Raw genomic sequence first — 20,114 nt, forward strand, 5'->3', positions numbered from 1 at the left:
GATCAGACTTTGATAGATCCCTGTTCTTTAAATAAAACAGGGTGCCCACTCACACCTGATTGTCATCCCACTGATTGAAAACACCTGACTCTAATTTCACCTTCAAATTAACTGCTAATCTTAGAGGTTCACATACTTTTGCCACTCACGGATAGGTAATATTGGATCATTTTCCTCAATAAATAAATGACCAAGTATAATAATTTTGTCTCATTTGTTTAACTGGGTTCTCTTTATCTACTTTTAGGACTTGTGTGAAAATCTGATGTTGTTTTAGGTCATATTTATGCAGAAATATAGACAATTCTAAAGGGTTCACAAACTTTCAAGCACCACTGTATAGGCGGATTTTGTGGCTGCGCTTTGAAATATTTATGTAAAAAGCGTCACTCTGGCCAACATCTTAAAACTAGAACTCTGTCAACCACATCAATAAACTTTGCTCCGGTCTTCATGTTGCTGTTTTTATGATGACATCCAGGTGCTTGTGTACATATGAAGCAAATATTCTCACATATGCGTATAATATTTACTCTGTCACATCCCTAACATTTGAGTAAGTGAACCAGACCTGGCAACAGCTAACTGCCTGAAGTGGTGAAAAAGAACCCTGGGTAGGAGTCACCTCCCACACTATAGTCAGTTGATAATGTAGCCTTGCAAACTACACACGTCAAACTACATGTTTTATCTCAATTTAGCCTTATGGGAAGAATGTTAATGTTAGCTGACTGGCTAAAGTTACCTGATGGCTTTGACTGGTTATGCAAGCAAACTAAGGTTTAGTCCAAAAGAAGGAACTCCTATTAAAATATCCAGTACAGTGTTGAATTTTTTTTTTTTGGGGGGCTGTTGGTGTGTTGAAGGGTTTATTTAGTTTTTGGACTGGCTGTCAACGGGGCGGCACGGTGGTGTAGTGGTTAGCGCTGTCGCCTCATAGCAAGAAGGTCCTGGGTTTGAGCCCCATGGCCGGCGAGGGCCTTTCTGTGTGGAGTTTGCATGTTCTCCCCGTGTCCGCGTGGGTTTCCTCCGGGTGCTCCGGTTTCCCCCACAGTCCAAAGACATGCAGGTTAGGTTAACTGGTGACTCTAAATTGAGCGTAGGTGTGAATGTGAGTGTGAATGGTTGTCTGTGTCTATGTGTCAGCCCTGTGATGACCTGGTGACTTGTCCAGGGTGTACCCCGCCTTTCGCCCATAGTCAGCTGGGATAGGCTCCAGCTTGCCTGCAACCCTGTAGAAGGATAAAGCGGCTAGAGATAATGAGATGAGATGAGACTGGCTGTCAACTCCAGCAGAGTTGTCACGGTTCCATCTTCTTGATTCAGGTGGTCATATGTTAATGAGGGGGTGGTACCATTGACAATGAGAGGAGAATCTACAGTATATAAGAAGCATGCACTTTTGTAACTGGCCTGTTCTCTCCACCTGTTTCCTTTCTATGGCCATTATAGACTGGAAGTTAACAGTCCACTTTGAAAGGATTAGTACATCCCCAAGTCACACCGATGTATCTTATTTCAAAAACAATATTCCACAGCATGTCCCCTTTAACCTACTCCTATATTCCTGTTTCTTTTGTATAAATTCACATAAACAGGTTCATGGAAAGCCCAAGTGTCATCTGTCATTCGGTACTTAATAATAACATAATATTAATAATACTTTAACAATAACGACATACCTCTGTGCCTCCAGACAGGAAGCTGTTTGTGGGTATGCTGGGGAAGCAGCAGTCAGACGCCGATGTGAGAAAGATGTTTGAGCCGTTCGGTAGTATAGAGGAGTGTACTGTGCTCAGGGGACCAGATGGAGCCAGCAAAGGTGAGCCACTGAGCAACTCAAATCACTGTGTGCATACTTGTATATGTTTGCGATTTGTTTTTGTGTAACAGCCAAATAAATGGAAGTACTTAATGCAGTAAGTAGACGCTAGACGGGCAAAACCTACAGTATCTTATTTGTTAGATTATTTATTTACATGTGATAGATATTTAAAGGGGACATATTATGGAAAAACTCACTTTTTTGGTGCTTGTACATATACATTTGGGTATCGGGAGTGTCTACTGACCCAAAACCTCTGAAATAAGACAACACAGTCAGCTCCTATTCCCGAAAACATGTGCTTCAACAAGCCACAAGATTTGACAACCCTTTCTATAGCACAAGCTAAGTTCTTTATGCCTCCCTTCATCTGAGTATCTCCACTCAACTGTCTTTGTAAATGAATATTCATGAGGAAAGTGCTACCTGATTGGCTGGAGGAAGAAGGGGATGGTGTGAGCAGTGGCTAATTATCATTTAAAGGAACAGGCACTCAAACCAGCCGTTTTGAACAGGGCTATTTAGACAGGGTGAGAAGGGAGCTGTGGCGCTTTATCCTTGTGGGATTTTGACCAAAGCATGGCACAGATGTCATCAAAACCAGAGCGAACTGTGTCAACTTGTGGAAAAGGGGTATAATATGTCACCTTTAAACAAATTTACACTAATCTCTGTAAATATTAAATGAAAGGCTGTTTTCTCCTGATTTAAAATAGTAAAATAAAGTGAAATTAAACTATTCTGTTCCATGTGGGGGATAGGCATAACTTCATTTCTTAGCAAACTAATCACAATATAATATAATGATACATAATCAGGTATTACTTTAGTCGTTAGATAGATGATTATGGATATACTGTGTTGCTATCATTATAGCAGACTAAATTATTTAATAATTACAACAGACATCTGTAGCACATATAAAGGAATTTAAGAGTGAACATTGTAAGTAAATAAAATTGGAGAAAATGCATAAAATACAGCAAAATAAAATACATGGGTAACAGAGGATATAGTGAGGTCTATTTGTTGTCTAACACTGTGTTTAAAAATTATAATATTATCATAACATTTTGTTGACTGGATAATGAGAACATGCAAAATGTTGGCACTGTATTTGAACTCTCTTATTATACTTCTGAATAATACAGTTTTGAACATGGGATTAAATGTATCAAGCTTGATAACCAGAAATGGATAGAGTTCAGGTTAGGTTGCTGGTAGCATGTTAAAATGTCATTGAATTTCCTGCTCCAGTGTGTGTTTTGTGTCAGATTTTATTTTGGTCTTTTGCTGTTTGCAGGTTGTGCATTTGTGAAATACCAGAGCAATGCAGAGGCTCAAGCGGCCATTAATGCTCTTCATGGCAGCCGCACTCTGCCAGTCAGTGTCACCGTCTCTCTCTCACTCACTCACACACACACGCACAAACATGTATGCACACTGCTGCGCTCAGGACGTTAAAGCTACTTTATTTAATACTATAAATATAGCATGTATATATTCCACAAGGAGCCTGGTATTTGGAATAATAAAAACAGAATAGCAAAAAAAGAGTCAGAGAGAAAAACAATAAAATAAGATGCTGTATAAACTTGCATATTAAAAGAAAACATTAAAAGATCAGAAATCACTTAAAATGTATATTAAAAAGCAGTGTTCCTTCTTTAGGAAGATGAACACCGATTTTCAGTACATTCAGGACTCCACCCCCAGTCAGACCTACCACTTCACCAAACTACAGAAGACCATTGTGAGACTAGTCCTTAAGACATCATAGAATGAATGCATTGTATTGGCTTTGCCCCCATCATATTTTATCCTGAGCACAGCTGTCTCAGTTGCAACATTGAAGTGCACAAAGAATGTTTGTTTCTCTTTTGTTCATTTGTATTGTTCATAATGCTTCACTGGTGTGGTATACAGTACATACTGTATAATAAAAGGACAATTAAATTCAGTAAATTAAATCATACAGAAGCAGTGTCTGATACTGTGCTGCTACACTTACTGAGTAGAACGTGCAATTTATTTCTCTTTCTCTCTCCAGGGGGCCTCTTCTAGTCTGGTGGTGAAGTTTGCAGATACAGAGAAGGAGCGAGGCATCAGGCGCATGCAGCAGGTTGCCTCTCAGCTAGGTGTCATCAGCCCCATGAGTCTCCACCTGGGGGCCTACAACGCTTACACTCAGGCTGTGAGTACTAACCTCCCGCTGTTCTAAACCTTGACTACGCTTACACATGGGTTGTGAGTACGAACCTCCCACTGTACTAAAACCTGACGATGCTTACGCACAGGCTGTGACTACTAACCTCCCGCTGTACTAAAGCTTGATGACACACACGGGCCGTGAGTACTAGCCTACGGCTGTACTAAAACCTGACGATGCCTACATACGGGTTGTGAATACTAACCTACCACTGTACTAAAACCTGATGACGCTTACGCACGGGCTGTGAGTACTAACCTACCGCTGAACTAAAACCTGATGATGCTTACGCACAGGCTGTGAGTACAAACCTACTGCTGTACTAAAACCCGATGATGCTTACACACGGGCTGTGAGTACTAACCCACCACTGTACTAAAACTTGATGATGCTTACGCACAGGCTGTGAGTACAAACCTACCACTGTACTAAAACCCGATGATGCTTACACACGGGCTGTGAGTACTAAAATCTGACTATGCTTATGCACAGGCTGTGAGTACAAACCTACTGCTGTACTAAAACCCAATGATGCTTACACACGGGCTGTGAGTACTAACCCACCACTGTACTAAAATTTAATGATGCTTAGGCACAGGCTGGGAGTACAAACCTATCACTATACTAAAACCCAGTGATGCTTACACACAGCCTGTGAGTATTAAAACCTGACTATGCTTATGCACAGGCTGAGTACAAACCTACTACTGTACTAAAACCCGATGATACTTACACACAGGCTGTGAGTACTAACCCACCACTGTACTAAAACCTGATGATGCTTACGCACAGGCTGTGAGTACGAACCTCCCACTGTACTAAAACCTGACGATGCTTACGCACAGGCTGTGACTACTAACCTCCCGCTGTACTAAAGCTCGATGACACACACGGGCTGTGAGTACTAGCCTACGGCTGTACTAAAACCTGACGATGCCTACATACAGGTTGTGAATACTAACCTACCACTGTACTAAAACCTGATGACGCTTACGCACGGGCTGTGAGTACTAACCTACCGCTGAACTAAAACCTGATGATGCTTACGCACAGGCTGTGAGTACAAACCTACTGCTGTACTAAAACCCGATGATGCTTACACACGGGCTGTGAGTACTAACCCACCACTGTACTAAAACCTGATGATGCTTACGCACAGGCTGTTAGTACAAACCTACCACTGTACTAAAACCCGATGATGCTTACACACGGGCTGTGAGTACTAAAATCTGACTATGCTTATGCACAGGCTGTGAGTACAAACCTACTGCTGTACTAAAACCCAATGATGCTTACACACGGGCTGTGAGTACTAACCTACCACTGTACTAAAACCCAATGATGCTTACACACGGGCTGTGAGTACTAAAATCTGACTATGCTTACACACGGGCTGTGAGTACTAACCTACCGCTGTACTAAAACCTGACTATGCTTACGCATGGGCTGTGACGACTAACCTCCTGCTGTACTAACCTCTGACGATGCTTATGCACGGGCTGTGAGTACTAACCTACCGCTGTACTAAAACCCGATGATGCTTACACACGGGCTGAGAGTACTAACCTACCACTGTACTAAATCCCAAAGACGCTTATGCACGGGCTGTGAATACTAACCTACCAATGTACTAAAACCTGACTACGCTTACGCACGGGCTGTGAGTACTAACCTACCACTGTACTAAAACGTGATGATGCCTACGCATAGGCTGTGAGTACAAACCTACCGCTGTACCAAAACCTAATGATGCTTGCACACGAGCTGAGTACTAACCTACCACTGTACTAAAACCCGATGATGCTTACACACGGGCTGAGAGTACTAACCTACCGCTGTACTAAATCCCGAAGACGCTTATGCACAGGCTGTGAATACCAACCTACCAATGTACTAAAACCTGACTATGCTTACGCACGGGCTGAGAGTACTAACCTACCACTGTGCTAAAACCTGATGATGCCTACGCACGGGCTGTGAGTACAAACCTACCGCTGTACCAAAACCTAATAACGCTTACACACAAGCTATGAGTACTAACCTATCACTGTACTAAAACCCAATGATGCTTACACACGGCCTGTGAGTATTAAAACCTGACTATGCTTATGCACAGGCTGTGAGTACAAACCTACTGCTGTACTAAAACCCGATGATACTTACACACAGGCTGTGAGTACTAACCTACCACTGTACTAAAACCTGATGATGCTTACGCACAGGCTGTGAGTACAAACCTACCACTGTACTAAAACCCAATGATGCTTACACACGGACTGTGAGTACTAAAACCTGACGATGCTTACACACTGGCTGCGAGTACGAGCCTACTGCTGTACTAAAACCCGATGATGCTTGCACACGGGCTGTGAGTACTAACCTACCGCTGTACTAAAACCCGACGATGCTTACGCATGGGCTGTGACTACTAACCTCCTGCTGTACTAACCTCTGACGATGCTTATGCACGGGCTGTGAGTACTAACCTACCGCTGTACTAAAACCCGATGATGCTTACACACGGGCTGAGAGTACTAACCTACCACTGTACTAAATCCCAAAGACGCTTATGCACGGGCTGTGAATACTAACCTACCAATGTACTAAAACCTGACTACGCTTACGCACGGGCTGTGAGTACAAACCTACCACTGTACTAAAACCTGATGATGCCTACGCACAGGCTGTGAGTACAAACCTACCGCTGTACCAAAACCTAATGATGCTTGCACACGAGCTGAGTACTAACCTACCGCTGTACTAAAACCCGATGATGCTTACACACGGGCTGAGAGTACTAACCTACCACTGTACTAAATCCCAAAGACGCTTATGCACGGGCTGTGAATACTAACCTACCAATGTACTAAAACCTGACTATGCTTACGCACGGGCTGAGAGTACTAACCTACCACTGTACTAAAACCTGATGATGCCTACGCACGGGCTGTGAGTACTAACCTACCGCTGTACTAAAACCCGATGATGCTTACACACAGGCTGAGAGTACTAACGTACCACTGTACTAAATCCCAAAGGCGCTTATGCACGGGCTGTGAATACTAACCTACCAATGTACTAAAACCTGACTATGCTTACGCACGGGCTGATAGTACTAACCTACCACTGTACTAAAACCTGATGATGATGCCTACGCACGGGCTGTGAGTACAAACCTACCGCTGTACCAAAACCTAATAACACTTACACACGAGCTATGAGTATTAACCTACCACTGTACTAAAACCCGGTGATGCTTACACACGGCCTGTGAGTACTAAAACCTGACTATGCTTACGCACAGGCTGAGAGTACAAACCTACTGCTGTACTAAAACCCGATGATGCTTACACACAGGCTGTGAGTACTAACTTACCGCTGTACTAAAACCCATGCTTATGTATGGGCTGTGACTACTAACCTCTTGCTGTACTAACCCCTGACGATGTTTATGCACAGGCTGTGAGTATTAACCTACTGCTGTACTAAAACCTGATGATGCTTACGCATGGGCTGTGAGTACTAACCTACCACTGTACTAAAACCCGAAGACGCTTACGCACGGGTTGTGAATACTAACCTACCAATGTACTAAAACCTGACGACGCTTATGCACGGGCTGTGAGTATAAACCTACTGCTGTACGAAAACCCGATGACGCTTGCACATGTACTGTGAGTACTAACCTGCCGCTGTACTAAAGCTTGACGACGCTTACACACGGGTTGAGTACTAACCTCCTGCTGTACTGAAACCCGACAATGCTTACGCATGGGCTGTTGACTACTAACCTACTGCTGTACTAAAATCTGATGCTTACGCATGGGCTGTGAGTACTAAAACCCGATGATGCTCGCAGAAGGACTGTGAGTACTAATCTACCGCCGTAGTAAAACCCGATGATGCTTACGCACTGGCGGTCAGTACTAACCTACTGCTGTGCTAAAACCTGACTATGCTTACGCATGGGCTGCAAGTACAAACCTACCGCTGTACTAAAACCCGAATACGCTTACACGCGGGCTGTGAATACTAACCTACCGATGTACTAAAACCTGACGTTGCTTATGCACGGGCTGAGAGTATAAACCTACTGCTGTACTAAAACCCGATGACGCTTGCACATGTACTGTGAGTACTAACCTACCGCTGTACTAAAGCTTGACGATGCTTACGCACGGGTTGTGAGTACTAACCACCTGCTGTACTGAAACCCGACAAGGCTTACGCATGGGCTGTGACTACTAACCTACGCTGTACTAAAATCTGACACTTACACATGGGCTGTGAGTACTAAAACCCGATGATGCTTGCAGAAGGACTGTGAGTACTAATCTACCGCCGTAGTAAAACCCGATGATGCTTATGCGCTGGCGGTCAGTACTAACCTACCGCTGTACTCAAATCTGATGATGCTTACGCACCATTATAAGGTAATTGTTAATTAAAACTTTTTATCTTTATATCAGTGATTTATTCATTACACACAGTATGTACTTGACATTAACTCAAATCATGAGCTTACATACAGGGCTAAAATGACCTTGTTTTATTTATTTATTTATTTATTTATTTATTTTTTCTTTTAGCTGGTCCAGCAGCAGGCTTTGGTAGCTCAGTCTGCCTATCTGTCTCCAGTGGCAACGGTTGCTGCTGTGCAGATGCAGCAGTTGGCTGCTCTTAACCCAAGCAGCATCATCGCAACACCCATTGCGTCAATCACGCCATCCTCAGGTGCCCATGCCTCTTCCACACCTCACAATGTTGATAACTCCTTAAAATTATGACTGGTGGTCTTTCTTCTCGTATGACGCTTTCTTCAGACATTTGTAAACACAGTATGTCCCATCACTCCCCCAACCCTGATGAAAATAACTGTGTAATTGTGTGATTTTGTGATAAAGGTGCAAGCACTCCTCCAGCTATTGCCGCCACACCAGTGCCTGCTCTTCCTCCACCAATTGCAGTCAACACTTACCCAGCTGTGCCTGCCCCACCCAGCGGGCAATCAGCTTCTGAAACGCTGTACACCAATGGCGTCCACCAGTATCAAGGTGACTCTCTGCCCACTGTCTCGGATAGCTCAGATTTCTGATCGACACTTTGACTACGTTCACACTGCAAGGCTTAATGCTCAATTCCGATTTTTTTGTGAAATCCGATTTTTTTGTGAGGTCGTTCACATTAACAAATATATGCGACTTGTATGTGATCCTCAGTATGAACGAAAAGCGACCTAAAAGTGTTCCGCATGCGCATTGCAGGATACGACGACGTCACACGCAGTGAGCATGGCCAGTGTTTACGGAAGTAAAACCGCCCGGTTGCGGTATGACCCATCCAATCTAGCTTGAATAGCTGCATCCCCCCAAATGGAAATCAGCTCCCTAACCTCTGCGTCCTTCCATTGAGAAGATTCAGAACCTTCACAGCCCGAAGCGTCCCTCGCATTGATGTCATGCGCAGGGGCGCAGATACGTTTTTTGAACTGGGGGGGACAAAGCTGCCAGCAAACCAACCCCAACCCCGATATGCCTGTCAAACTCGTTGTGGGTTACCATAGCAACCAAGCTCGAGCTCGCAACCTGTGCAGTCTGCGCAGCTCAACCAACCGAATATCAGTCTTTGTTTTGTTTTATGTGAGTTGTTGCAACTATGTATACACTGCTGTGCACCTCAATAAACCGAATGGTAATTAGTCTTTTGATTTTTCCGTGAGGTTTGCCTTATGCAAAGAAAGACAGCATAGACGTTTTTTCCTCCCTATAAGTGGGGGGGACCGAACGAAGTGAATTGAAATCTGGGTGGGACGAGTCCCACCGTCTATCTGCGCCCGTGATTATGCGCCATGTTGTAACTTTTTTTGAGAGACCCGCCGCCTACTTCAGCACAGAATAGTGACGTTTGTGGCTTGTTGATGACATGTAAGTCGGATGAATGCGACCTGGCGGTTCAGACTGAAGTCGCATATGAAAAGAGCGGATAGGAATCGGAATTAGGACCACATATCCAAACGGCCTGGGTCGGATTTGAAAAAATCGGATCCGTGTCGTTCATATTGTCAATAAAAGATCGGATACAGGTCACATACAGGCGAAAAGATCGGATTTGAGTCACTTCAGCCTGCAGTGTGAACGTAGCCTTTGATTAAAACTTGAGATTTATATTTCTGCAACATTGTGTTGGGATTACCTACATCTCTCCTCATCTGTCTCCCTCTCTTTCCTTGGTTTCTTCTTATTTTTATGTTCTTATGCATCTTGCAGCTCAGAGTCCTGCTTTGGATCCTCTTCAACAGGCTTATACTGGAATGCAGCATTACACTGGTGAGGCATCAGGGTTTGCACACTTTCCTACATAAGGACTCTTTCCTACATTGTAGGCAATCTTTATAGATTAAACTGCTGACTTTGAAAAGAGTTTAATGTATTCTTAGAATATTTACCTCTGCCAACTTTGTTGGAGGTGGTTATGTTTTTGCCTCCATTTGTTTGCTTGTTCCTAATGTAACTCAAAAAGTATTGATGGTTTTGATGAAATCTGGTGTACAGCTTTAGTATTATCCTCGGTTCAAGTGATTTTATTTCAGTGTTGTGTGGCTTGGCGGAGGTATGCAGTCAACCGAGTGCCCTTCTAGTTATACACTATGTTCACATTAAATGTGTTGGAAATTTGTAAGGCGATGCTTTTGGCTGTACAATTATCCAATGTTCATGGTTAATGTTTCCTGCCACGAACCTCTCCACAGCCACATATCCTGCTGCTTATGGTTTGGTTGGTCAGCCGTTCCCCCATCAGCCTACACTAGTTGCTCAGCAAACCCAACAGCCTCAGCAGCTGCAGCAGCGAGAAGGTAATGATCACTTCCTGTTCCATTAGCCACCGAAACCACAAGCATCCTTTTTAATACTCGCTGTGTTTTCTCGCAGAAAGGAGCATTTTCTCATCCATATAGCATGCTTGTAGTTTTACGGACAGTGTTGATCATTTCATTATCAACATCTATCGTCAGGCTTGCTCATTGGGGACAGATTAGGGATAAAATTAGCTCATGTTAGTCATTTAAAATTCTGTAAAGCTGCTTTGCAACAATGTCGATTGTTAGGCCCAATCCCAATTCTAATTTCTACCCCTCCCCCTTCCCCTTGGCCCTTCCCCTTGAAACTGAGCTACAAGGGATAGGGCTTGAAATTCAACCCCTACGTATTGGGATAGCCCTTCAACGATCGCATACGTCATCGCGTACCTCCATCAGCGTTTACGTTAGCAAAACGCAACCAAATGCGTCATTGGTTGCGACCAGCCGCTACAGTCAGAGCCAGAGGCAGAACCAGAAATCTCTGCTGGCAGGGTGTGATTTGTTAACTAACACCACTGAATGGGATATCTTTGGCGCTTCGTGCACCACATCCGACAGAATGAGGTGTCAGAACACTCATGTAAACAATAAAAGCGAGAATAACAGAACAAAACGTACGCAGTCAAGCAACCGAAAACAATACTCACTCCCAAAGCTTTTTAGCAGCAGCTTGGATTTCAGAAATCGCTGCTCATTCTCAGCTCGAAAGCGAATCAAGCGGCGTGTTTCCTCTGGATAACAACTTAAAACACGTAAATAATGGAGAAAATACATTTATGACAATCTTTCGCCGCGGAAACCGCCATCTTTCTGAAATCCGCATGAAATCTCGCTGAAATCCGCATGGCATTGTGGGAAATCACTCAAACCCCTTCGTTCAGAGTCAGCTCCAGGAAAATCTCCATTTGGAGGGGTACAGAAGCCCTACCCCTTCCCCTACCCCTCCGCGTTAACTGGGATTGGGATACTCCTACCCCTTCACGTGAACGTGCAAAATGGAGGGGAAGGGCCAAGGGGTTGGTCCAAGGGGTGAAATGGGATTCGGCCTTAAAAGTGCTATAAAAAATAAACTTGACTGACTATTTATTTTTTCCTTTTTCTCATTCCTGTTAGGTCCAGAGGGATGTAATATCTTCATCTATCACCTGCCACAGGAGTTCACAGACTCTGAGATGCTGCAAATGTTTCTACCATTCGGCAACGTCATCTCAGCCAAGGTTTTCGTCGACCGTGCAACCAATCAGAGCAAATGCTTCGGTGGGTTGAGAGAGGGGGAGAGACTCTTTAGAAAGCATAACAAACAGTTTAAAAGAGTGGGAGGTGCAGAAACAATGCATTTCCTGATTGCTTGAGAGGATTGTGTAGGACTTCTGTTCTCTTCCTCATGCTTTTGTGCTGTGCTTGTTTTGTTTTCGTTTTGTTTGTTTTTCAGGTTTTGTAAGCTTTGACAACCCTGCCAGTGCTCAGACTGCCATCCAGGCCATGAATGGATTTCAGATTGGCATGAAAAGACTGAAAGTGCAGTTGAAAAGGCCCAAAGATGCCAACCGCCCATATTAACATGGCCAGGTGAGAGAAAAAGAGCAAGAGAGAGCGGGAGGGAACGGAAAGAACACATCAGTACAGGCAGTTCTGACTTATTAGACCAGAAGTTAGATATCTTAAGACAAAGTGAAACATTTGAATATGCTTATAGTGTAAAGTTGGCTCTTGGCTTCATTGATTACGAGTTAATTACGTAGCCATAACTCAACTTATGATGAACAGGTTCTCACAGCAGTTCTAGTTTGATGATTAGACTGTATATTTGAGGAATGTATTATGAACTGAATGTAATGTGTTTTAGAAATGCTTAAAAGTGAACAAGAGTCAAAGACAATAATCAGTTGATTAATTTTTACTTTTCATTTATTGTTTTTGTTTTTGTGCTGTGTCATCGCTCATTCTCCTGAAATCAATCAATCAAAACAAACAAACAAACAAAAAACCTCATCCCCACCCAAGGCTGCCCTGGCCAATCATAACTCGTGCGGAGACCACGTCGCTATGGCTACGGTGGCCATAGCAACCAATAAAGCTTCCCCCTTCCTGTCACAGCATTTGTTGTAAGTTGATTGGCCTGTGTTGGTTGCTGTGGCGATATTCTTGCCTGTGATGGTTGCCATTAGCAGTTTTGTTATTGTTTTTTCCCTCCTTTTCTTTTCTTTATTTTTGGCCCTGTTGTCTTCTATCCTCCATGCTGAGAGTGCATGGCGGGTTACTGTGGTGAAAATGAAATGTGTTTGGTGCGTTGTGCCTTTCTCTTTTTGTTTTGTAAATACTGATCAACGACACTACACTTTCAGTTAATGTCCTGTAACTGTAATTAACTAATGCAGCAAATCAAAGTCATTCAAAGCTATTAAATACTTATACGAGCCATTTTTTTGAATGCCCAAGTGTTTGGGTGGATTTTGTTTTTGATCAGTCTCCTCTGTGTTTTGTTTGGTCATGATTATCTCTTTACAGTTCCTCCCATATGTAGTCTGGTGGTGTTTTAGTTTTTGTGACCGTGGGGGATTCAGTGTGTATTCGATGACAGGAAAGTTTGTGCTAGTGGGTATGGTGTTTTGTCCAATGAGTGAGAGAATGAATTGTGTGTGTGTGTGTGTGTGTGTGTGTGTTCAGAGAGCAAAAACGAGAGAATGCTGGAACAATTCATTCACTATCTCTCAAACCTCTTGCGTGAGGCTTGAGGTGACAGCATTGTGCTTGAGGTGACAGCAGCATTTCCCTGTAGGAATTCTGGGTTTTGTAGGAGACAAAATACATGCTTTCATTAATTTTGTGTGTGTGTGTACACTCACCGGCCACTTTATTAGCTCTTGTTCACCCACCCACCCACCTGCTATTTTATGCAGTTCTATAATCAGCCAATCCCTTAACAGCAGCACAGTGCACAAAATCACACAGATACAAATCAAGAGCTTCATTTAATGTTCATTTCAAACATCAGAAGAGGGAAAATTGCGATCTCTGCGACTTTCATTGTGGCATGGGTGTTGGTGCCAGATGGACTTGAGTATTTCAGAATCTACCGATCTGGGGTTTTCACATAACAGTCTCTAGAGTTTACATAGAGTGGTGTGATAAACATTAAGTGGGTGGAAACAAACGTCTAGTTGATAAGAGAGGTCAGAGGAAGATGGCCAGATTGGTTTGAGCTGCCAAGAAGGATATAGTAACTCAGCAACTCTCTACAACTGTGGTGAGCAGGAAAGCATCTCGGCATGCAACAGCAGAAGACCACATTAGGTTCCACTCCTGCAGCCAAGAACAGGAACCTTAGAATCAACAAGTTCCTATTAAAGTGGTGTGTGTGGGTATAATAAATATACATATACACACACTTTTTTTTTTTTTTTTCTCATATTCATAATTACATGAAGTTCACTTGACACACTGAGTCCTAATACATGGTAAAGTGCAGCCCAGAATTCCTATGGTGCATGTTGGAAATTTGTAATGCCTGCCAGAAGCCTTTCCCACTGAGACACTAACACTAAACATACATTTGACCATACACCCATTTACTGGCTTACTACGTTAATTGCATGGAAGTATGGTAAGCGTAAGATCACCGCTAAATGCTCCAGCATACGTCCCATTTTCTAGCTATGTCCTCAGACCTTTGAATGATCTAACTCTCTCACTTCTCTCTTCTTTACCCTCTTTCTATTGTAGGTATAAAACAAAAAGAAGACTGAAGAAGTTGGTTTGGAGAAAAAAAAAATATTTTCCTCAGCTGTAAATTAATTATGGGACCAACTGCTCATTTTAAATACCTGATACAAAGAACACTGAAACACATATATACATTTAACATATTAACGCTAACCCGCTGCACAAGACTTGGGTTAATAATATACATTTACAGCCTCATCAGTATACAGCATATGACCAATTACTGTTTATAGGCACATTCTTGTACAGCTAATAACCGACACAACACTAGTCCTGCAATGTCGCACTCGTTTCATGCACACTAAGTGTGTGTGGTTTGTTTGTTTTTTTTTTTTTTGGGGGGGGAGGAGTTTAGAGGGAAGGCTTTCAAAGCTCCAGCTGGCCTTGAACTGAAACTGCACATAAAATGGGACCAACATCATTGTGTAACAGCTGCACAGCAAGGCCTTTTTTGTTTTTTGCTGGTTTGTGCTTACTGCACACTATGGGGATCTACTCAGCACCACTTGTATGTATATAGAAATTTATTTGGGCTACATCAAGGCATATCAGTGGGGGAGGAGAGGGGACGGGTGTTAGGAGGTGAAGTGGAGTAATTCCGGTGGGTTTTTCAAGTTATTTAAGCTCAAAAGTGCAGAGCATCATGGGTATGTTAGCTAGGGCAGAAGGACAGAAAAATGACTGAATATTGTCCATCATGGTCAGGCTGTAGTTAGATTTTACATTTCCAGATATGTTTAGAGTGATTTGATGGGAAAATGTAATGAGCAAATAGAATGGAAAGCATTTTAAAAATGTATTTGTATTTCATTGTATATATCATGGTTTGAAAATCGAGGTGAAGATTATTATTATTATTATTGTTGTTAATTTTATCTAATTTTTCTAATCTCCTTTTCCAATAATTAATTAACTTATTGATTTCCTGTTTTTTTTAATGATTATTTATGAAGCTCACTGGCACATGTGTAGGAATTAAATTATTTTTAGATTTTTATTTCCAGAATTACAATTGAGGAACAATCATTAATATTTATTTATTTTCTTCAGCCATTGTTTCCTAACCTGTCAAGTACAAGAAAAAAATAAAAGTTTTAAATAACTGGTTGTGTGTCTCATTTTGACAGATTTTGGTCAAAGTGTGCAAAGATATGAGATCTGCCCTCAGGGGATTCTTACATGAGCATATTTTAATCATTTTATTGCATTTTTGTTATGCTTTAAAATATTACCACAGTACTGTGTAGTGGAAGTCAGGTTTTGAAAAGATTGAATATTTTCAATGTTTGCAAATGAAGTACTTTTCATATTTATGCAAATAATGATTCCAGTTAATGTAGAATCTTTCGTGCACTAATGGTCGTGCAGGCTGAAGCGCATCGGAAAGTCTGATTACACAAGGACCTTGAGATTTCTCAGGGACATGAAACCTACATCAAATCATTTAGGTGTTGCCACACAGCATCTGGCTGTTTTATTAACATTTCTCTTACAAACACAGTGGCTTTGGAAAGTATTCACACACTATTGTAGTGTACATGTAATTTAAAATTTATTTTAATTAACTTTTACACACAATAACCCATAAAAACCCATAAGCAAAAAAATTTGAAAATGTAAACATCTTTTAACCATGTATTCAGTACTTTGTAGAAGCAGTTTTTGCAGCAATTGCATCAAGTCTTCTTAGCAAAGTCTACAAGATTTACACACCTGGATTTGGGCAGTTTCTCTCATTCTCATCAGAACAGAGAGCCACTCTTTCACATAAAGTACTGAATGATGGAGTGTTTCTGAGATGGTTTGCCTTCCAACAGGTCCCAGAAGGTGTGTGTTTGGGGGTGTAGGAATGTGAGGGGGAATAGAGGGTGACCAAACGAGAGGAAGCTGGGTTGTGTTTGCAAAAGGTAAAGCATTGGTACTGTGAGGTAACTTGTTTTATGAAGTCTTAAATTTAGTCAAGTATAAATTTTAGGTATTGAACACATTTCATACATTCTAAATTAAATATCTTAAACGGGGCGGCATGGTGGTGTAGTGGTTAGCGCTGTTGCCTCACAGCAAGAAGGTCCGGGTTCGAGCCCCATGGCCGGCGAGGGCCTTTCTGTGTGGAGTTTGCATGTTCTCCCCGTGTCCGCATGGGTTTCCTCCGGGTGCTCCGGTTTCCCCCACAGTCCAAAGACATGCAGGTTAGGTTAACTGGTGACTCTAAATTGACCGTAGGCGTGAATGGTTGTCTGTGTCTGTGTCAGCCCTGTGATGACCTGGCGACTTGTCCAGGGTGTACCCCGCCTTTCGCCCGTAGTCAGCTGGGATAGGCTCCAGCTTGCCTGCGACCCTGTAGAAGGATAAAGCGGCTAGAGATAATGAGATGAGATATCTTAAACGATCTGAATCAAGGAGTCAGACATTTCATGGTGTATGGGGGGGGAAATGCCCACAGATGGTCGTAAAGGTCAAGTCCAAGTATGAAGCATTACATTAAATTGTAAATTAAAATTAAATTAACTAAATTGTCATTACTAATCACCTCATCGAGAACTGACAGGCTATTGAGGCTTCTTAATGGAAAGCTAAACAGGACTGGTATAAAGCATGGATACATGTGAGGAGATGGTCATGCAGATGTGAGGGTTGCTAGATTTTCACATTTGACTATAAACCATCTGAAACTAAATTATATATCAGCATAATGTTAATCTTAAACAAGGATTAAGAATAGCTAATCCATACTGGTGTGACAAGATCTGGCTTTCTGGATGTAAATACAATGTTCGTCAGTGTTCATCAAGTGCTGTTTCAATATTCAGAAAAGGTAGCTATACATATAGCTACAAAATCTCTGGACTTTATTTAAAAAGATCAAAGGTAAGTAGAATAACCAGTGAGGTGGCAGGGTGGTGTAGTGGTTAGCACTGTCGCCTCACAGCAAGAAGGTTCTGGGTTTGAGCCCAGCGGCTGGTGGGGGGCCTTTCTGTGTGGAGTTTGCATGTTCTCCCTGTGTCAGCATGGTGAAACCTCTGGGTGCTCCAGTTTCCCCCACAGTTCCCCCACATGCAGTTAGGTTAAAATGGGGTGGCCTTGGGCTTAAGTGCCCTTGAGCAAACTACTTAACCCCTGACTGCTCCCCGGGCGCTGTAGTATGGCTGCTCTGGGTGCGCGCATGTGTTCACTGCTTCAGATGGGTTAAATGCAGAGGATGAATCTCACTGTGCTTGAAGTGTGCATGTGATAAATAAAGGTGGTTGTTTCTTCTTGAAAGATGTCCAGTGTCCATTTAAATATATAAATTAGAGTATGCTATGTCAATAACACTGCTTTCCATTTATACCTCTTTCTGGTTTCGCCAGCATTAACTTTTTCATTAACTACTACAGTAGCTCTTCTGTGGGATTGGACCATGTGGGCTAGCCTTCGTGCCCCATGTAACTCAATAAGCCTTTGACACCCATGACTCTGGCGCTGGTTCACTGGTTGTCCTTCCTTGGACCACTTTTGGTAGCTACTAACCACTGCATACTAGGAACACCCCACAAGATGTGCCATTTTGGAGATGCTCAGGCCCAGTCGTCTAGCCCAGCCTTTCTCAACTGGGGTGCCGTCAAAAAATTATATATTCTAACACTGAAATAAATAAAATGAATAAAAATTCAAAAAATGGATAGTTACACTAATGCAGATCATCGCCGCCTCATGCATCATCAAAACTTGTCTCATGGCCCCCTTTCCCATGTCACAACGTCACTGCCGGGGTCAGCATATGGTCAGCGTGACTGCGTATATTTTATATGGGGATGCCTTGAGAATTTGCATACTTCTGAAGGGTGCTGTGACTGAAAAAAGGTTGAGAAACGCTGGTGTAGCCATCACAATTTGGCCCTTGTCAAAGTCACTCAGGTCCTTACACTTGCCCATTTTTACTGTTTCCAACACATCAACTTCAAGAACTGACTTCTTTTGCTGCCAAATAAACCCAACCCCTTGATAGGTGCCATTGTAATGAGATAAACATTATTCACTTCACCTGTCAATGTTATGGCTGATCAATGTATGCGTGTGCACACACGTGTGTGTCTGTCTCTCTCTCTCATATAACCCCGATTCCAAAAAAGTTGGGGCAAAGTATAAATTGTAAATAAAAACGGAATGCAATAATTTACAAATCTCAAAAACTAATATTGTATTCACAATAGAACATAGACAACATATCAAATGTCGAAAGTGAAACATTTTGAAACTTCATGCCAAATATTGGCTCATTTGAAATTTCATGAAAGCAACACTTCTCAAAGTTGGGACAGGGGCAATATGAAGCTGGAAAAGTTAAAGGTACAAAAAAGGAACAGCTGGAGGACCAAATTGCAACTCATTAAGTCAATTGGCAATAGATCATTAATATGACTGGGTATAAAAAGAGCATCTTGGAGTGGCAGCAGCTCTTAGAAGTAAAGATGGGAAGAGGATCACCAATCCCCCTAATTCTGCGCCGACAAATAGTGGAGCAATATCAGAAAGGAGTCTGACAGTGTAAAATTGCAAAGAGTTTGAACATATCATCTACAGTGCATAATATCATCAAAAGATTCAGAGAATCTGGAAGAATCTCTGTGCCTAAGGGTCAAGGACGGAAAACCATACTAGGTGCCTGTGATCTTCGGGCCCTTAGATGGCACTGCATCACATACAGGCATGCTTCTGTATTGGAAATCACAAAATGGGCTCAGGAATATTTCCAGAGAACATTATCTGTGAACACCATTCACCGTGCCATCCGCTGTTGTTCTTCTAGTTCAAAGAAGAAGCCGTATCTAAACATGATCCAGAAGCGCAGACGCCTTCTCTGGGCCAAGGCTCATTTAAAATGGACTGTGGTCAGATGAATCAAAATTTGAAGTTCTTTATGGAAATCAGGGATGCCGTGTCTTTCGGACTAAAGAGGAGAAGGACGACCCGGAGTTGTTATCAGCGCTCAGTTCAGAAGCCTGCATCTCTGATGGTATAGGGTTGCATTAGTGCATGTGGCATGGGCAGTTTACACATCTGGAAAGACACCATCAATGCTGAAAGGTATATCCAGGTTCTTGAGAAACATATGCTCCCATCCAGACGACGTCTCTTTCAGGGAAGACCTTGCATTTTCCAACATGACAATGCCAAACCACATACTGCATCAATTACAGCATCATGACTGCGTAGAAGAAGGGTCCGGGTACTGAACTGGCCAGCCTGCAGGCCAGATCTTTCACCCGTAGAAAACATTTGGCGCATCATAAAACGGAAGATACGACAAAAAAGACTTAAGACATTTGAACAACTAGAATCCTACAATTGACAAGAATGGGTTAACATTCCTATCCCTAAACTTGAGCAACTTGCCTCCTCAGTCCCCAGACGTTTACAAACTGTTGTAAAGAGAAAAGGGGATGTCTCACAGTGGTAAACATGGCCTTGTCCCAACTTTTTTGAGATGTGTTGTCATGAAATTTAAAATCACCTAA

The 20,114-nt window shown here is 42.5% G+C and overlaps 1 protein-coding gene across 3 annotated transcripts in view; it reads left to right on the top strand.

Annotated features, from left to right (window-relative positions):
• celf3a (cugbp, Elav-like family member 3a) overlaps positions 1 to 15,449 on the top strand; it is a 56,254-nt gene extending 40,805 nt beyond the window's left edge. For 2 of the 3 annotated variants that reach the window (XM_060904932.1, XM_060904934.1), the window contains 10 exons: positions 1,697 to 1,822; positions 3,129 to 3,208; positions 3,876 to 4,019; positions 8,624 to 8,768; positions 8,939 to 9,088; positions 10,301 to 10,360; positions 10,783 to 10,887; positions 12,007 to 12,150; positions 12,326 to 12,462; positions 14,617 to 15,449. In XM_060904932.1, the coding sequence (XP_060760915.1) occupies positions 1,697 to 1,822; positions 3,129 to 3,208; positions 3,876 to 4,019; positions 8,624 to 8,768; positions 8,939 to 9,088; positions 10,301 to 10,360; positions 10,783 to 10,887; positions 12,007 to 12,150; positions 12,326 to 12,453 (1,082 nt within the window). In that variant the 3' untranslated portion in view covers positions 12,454 to 12,462; positions 14,617 to 15,449. Of the gene's footprint in view, positions 1 to 1,696; positions 1,823 to 3,128; positions 3,209 to 3,875; positions 4,020 to 8,623; positions 8,769 to 8,938; positions 9,089 to 10,300; positions 10,361 to 10,782; positions 10,888 to 12,006; positions 12,151 to 12,325; positions 12,465 to 14,616 lie in introns of those variants that run through there. The other variant, XM_060904933.1, reaches the window with a different exon arrangement.
• Positions 15,450 to 20,114: the final 4,665 nt, after the last annotated feature.

The sequence above is a fragment of the Neoarius graeffei genome, chromosome 22 (genome assembly GCF_027579695.1).
Source record: "Neoarius graeffei isolate fNeoGra1 chromosome 22, fNeoGra1.pri, whole genome shotgun sequence".
Classification (NCBI taxonomy): domain Eukaryota; kingdom Metazoa; phylum Chordata; class Actinopteri; order Siluriformes; family Ariidae; genus Neoarius; species Neoarius graeffei.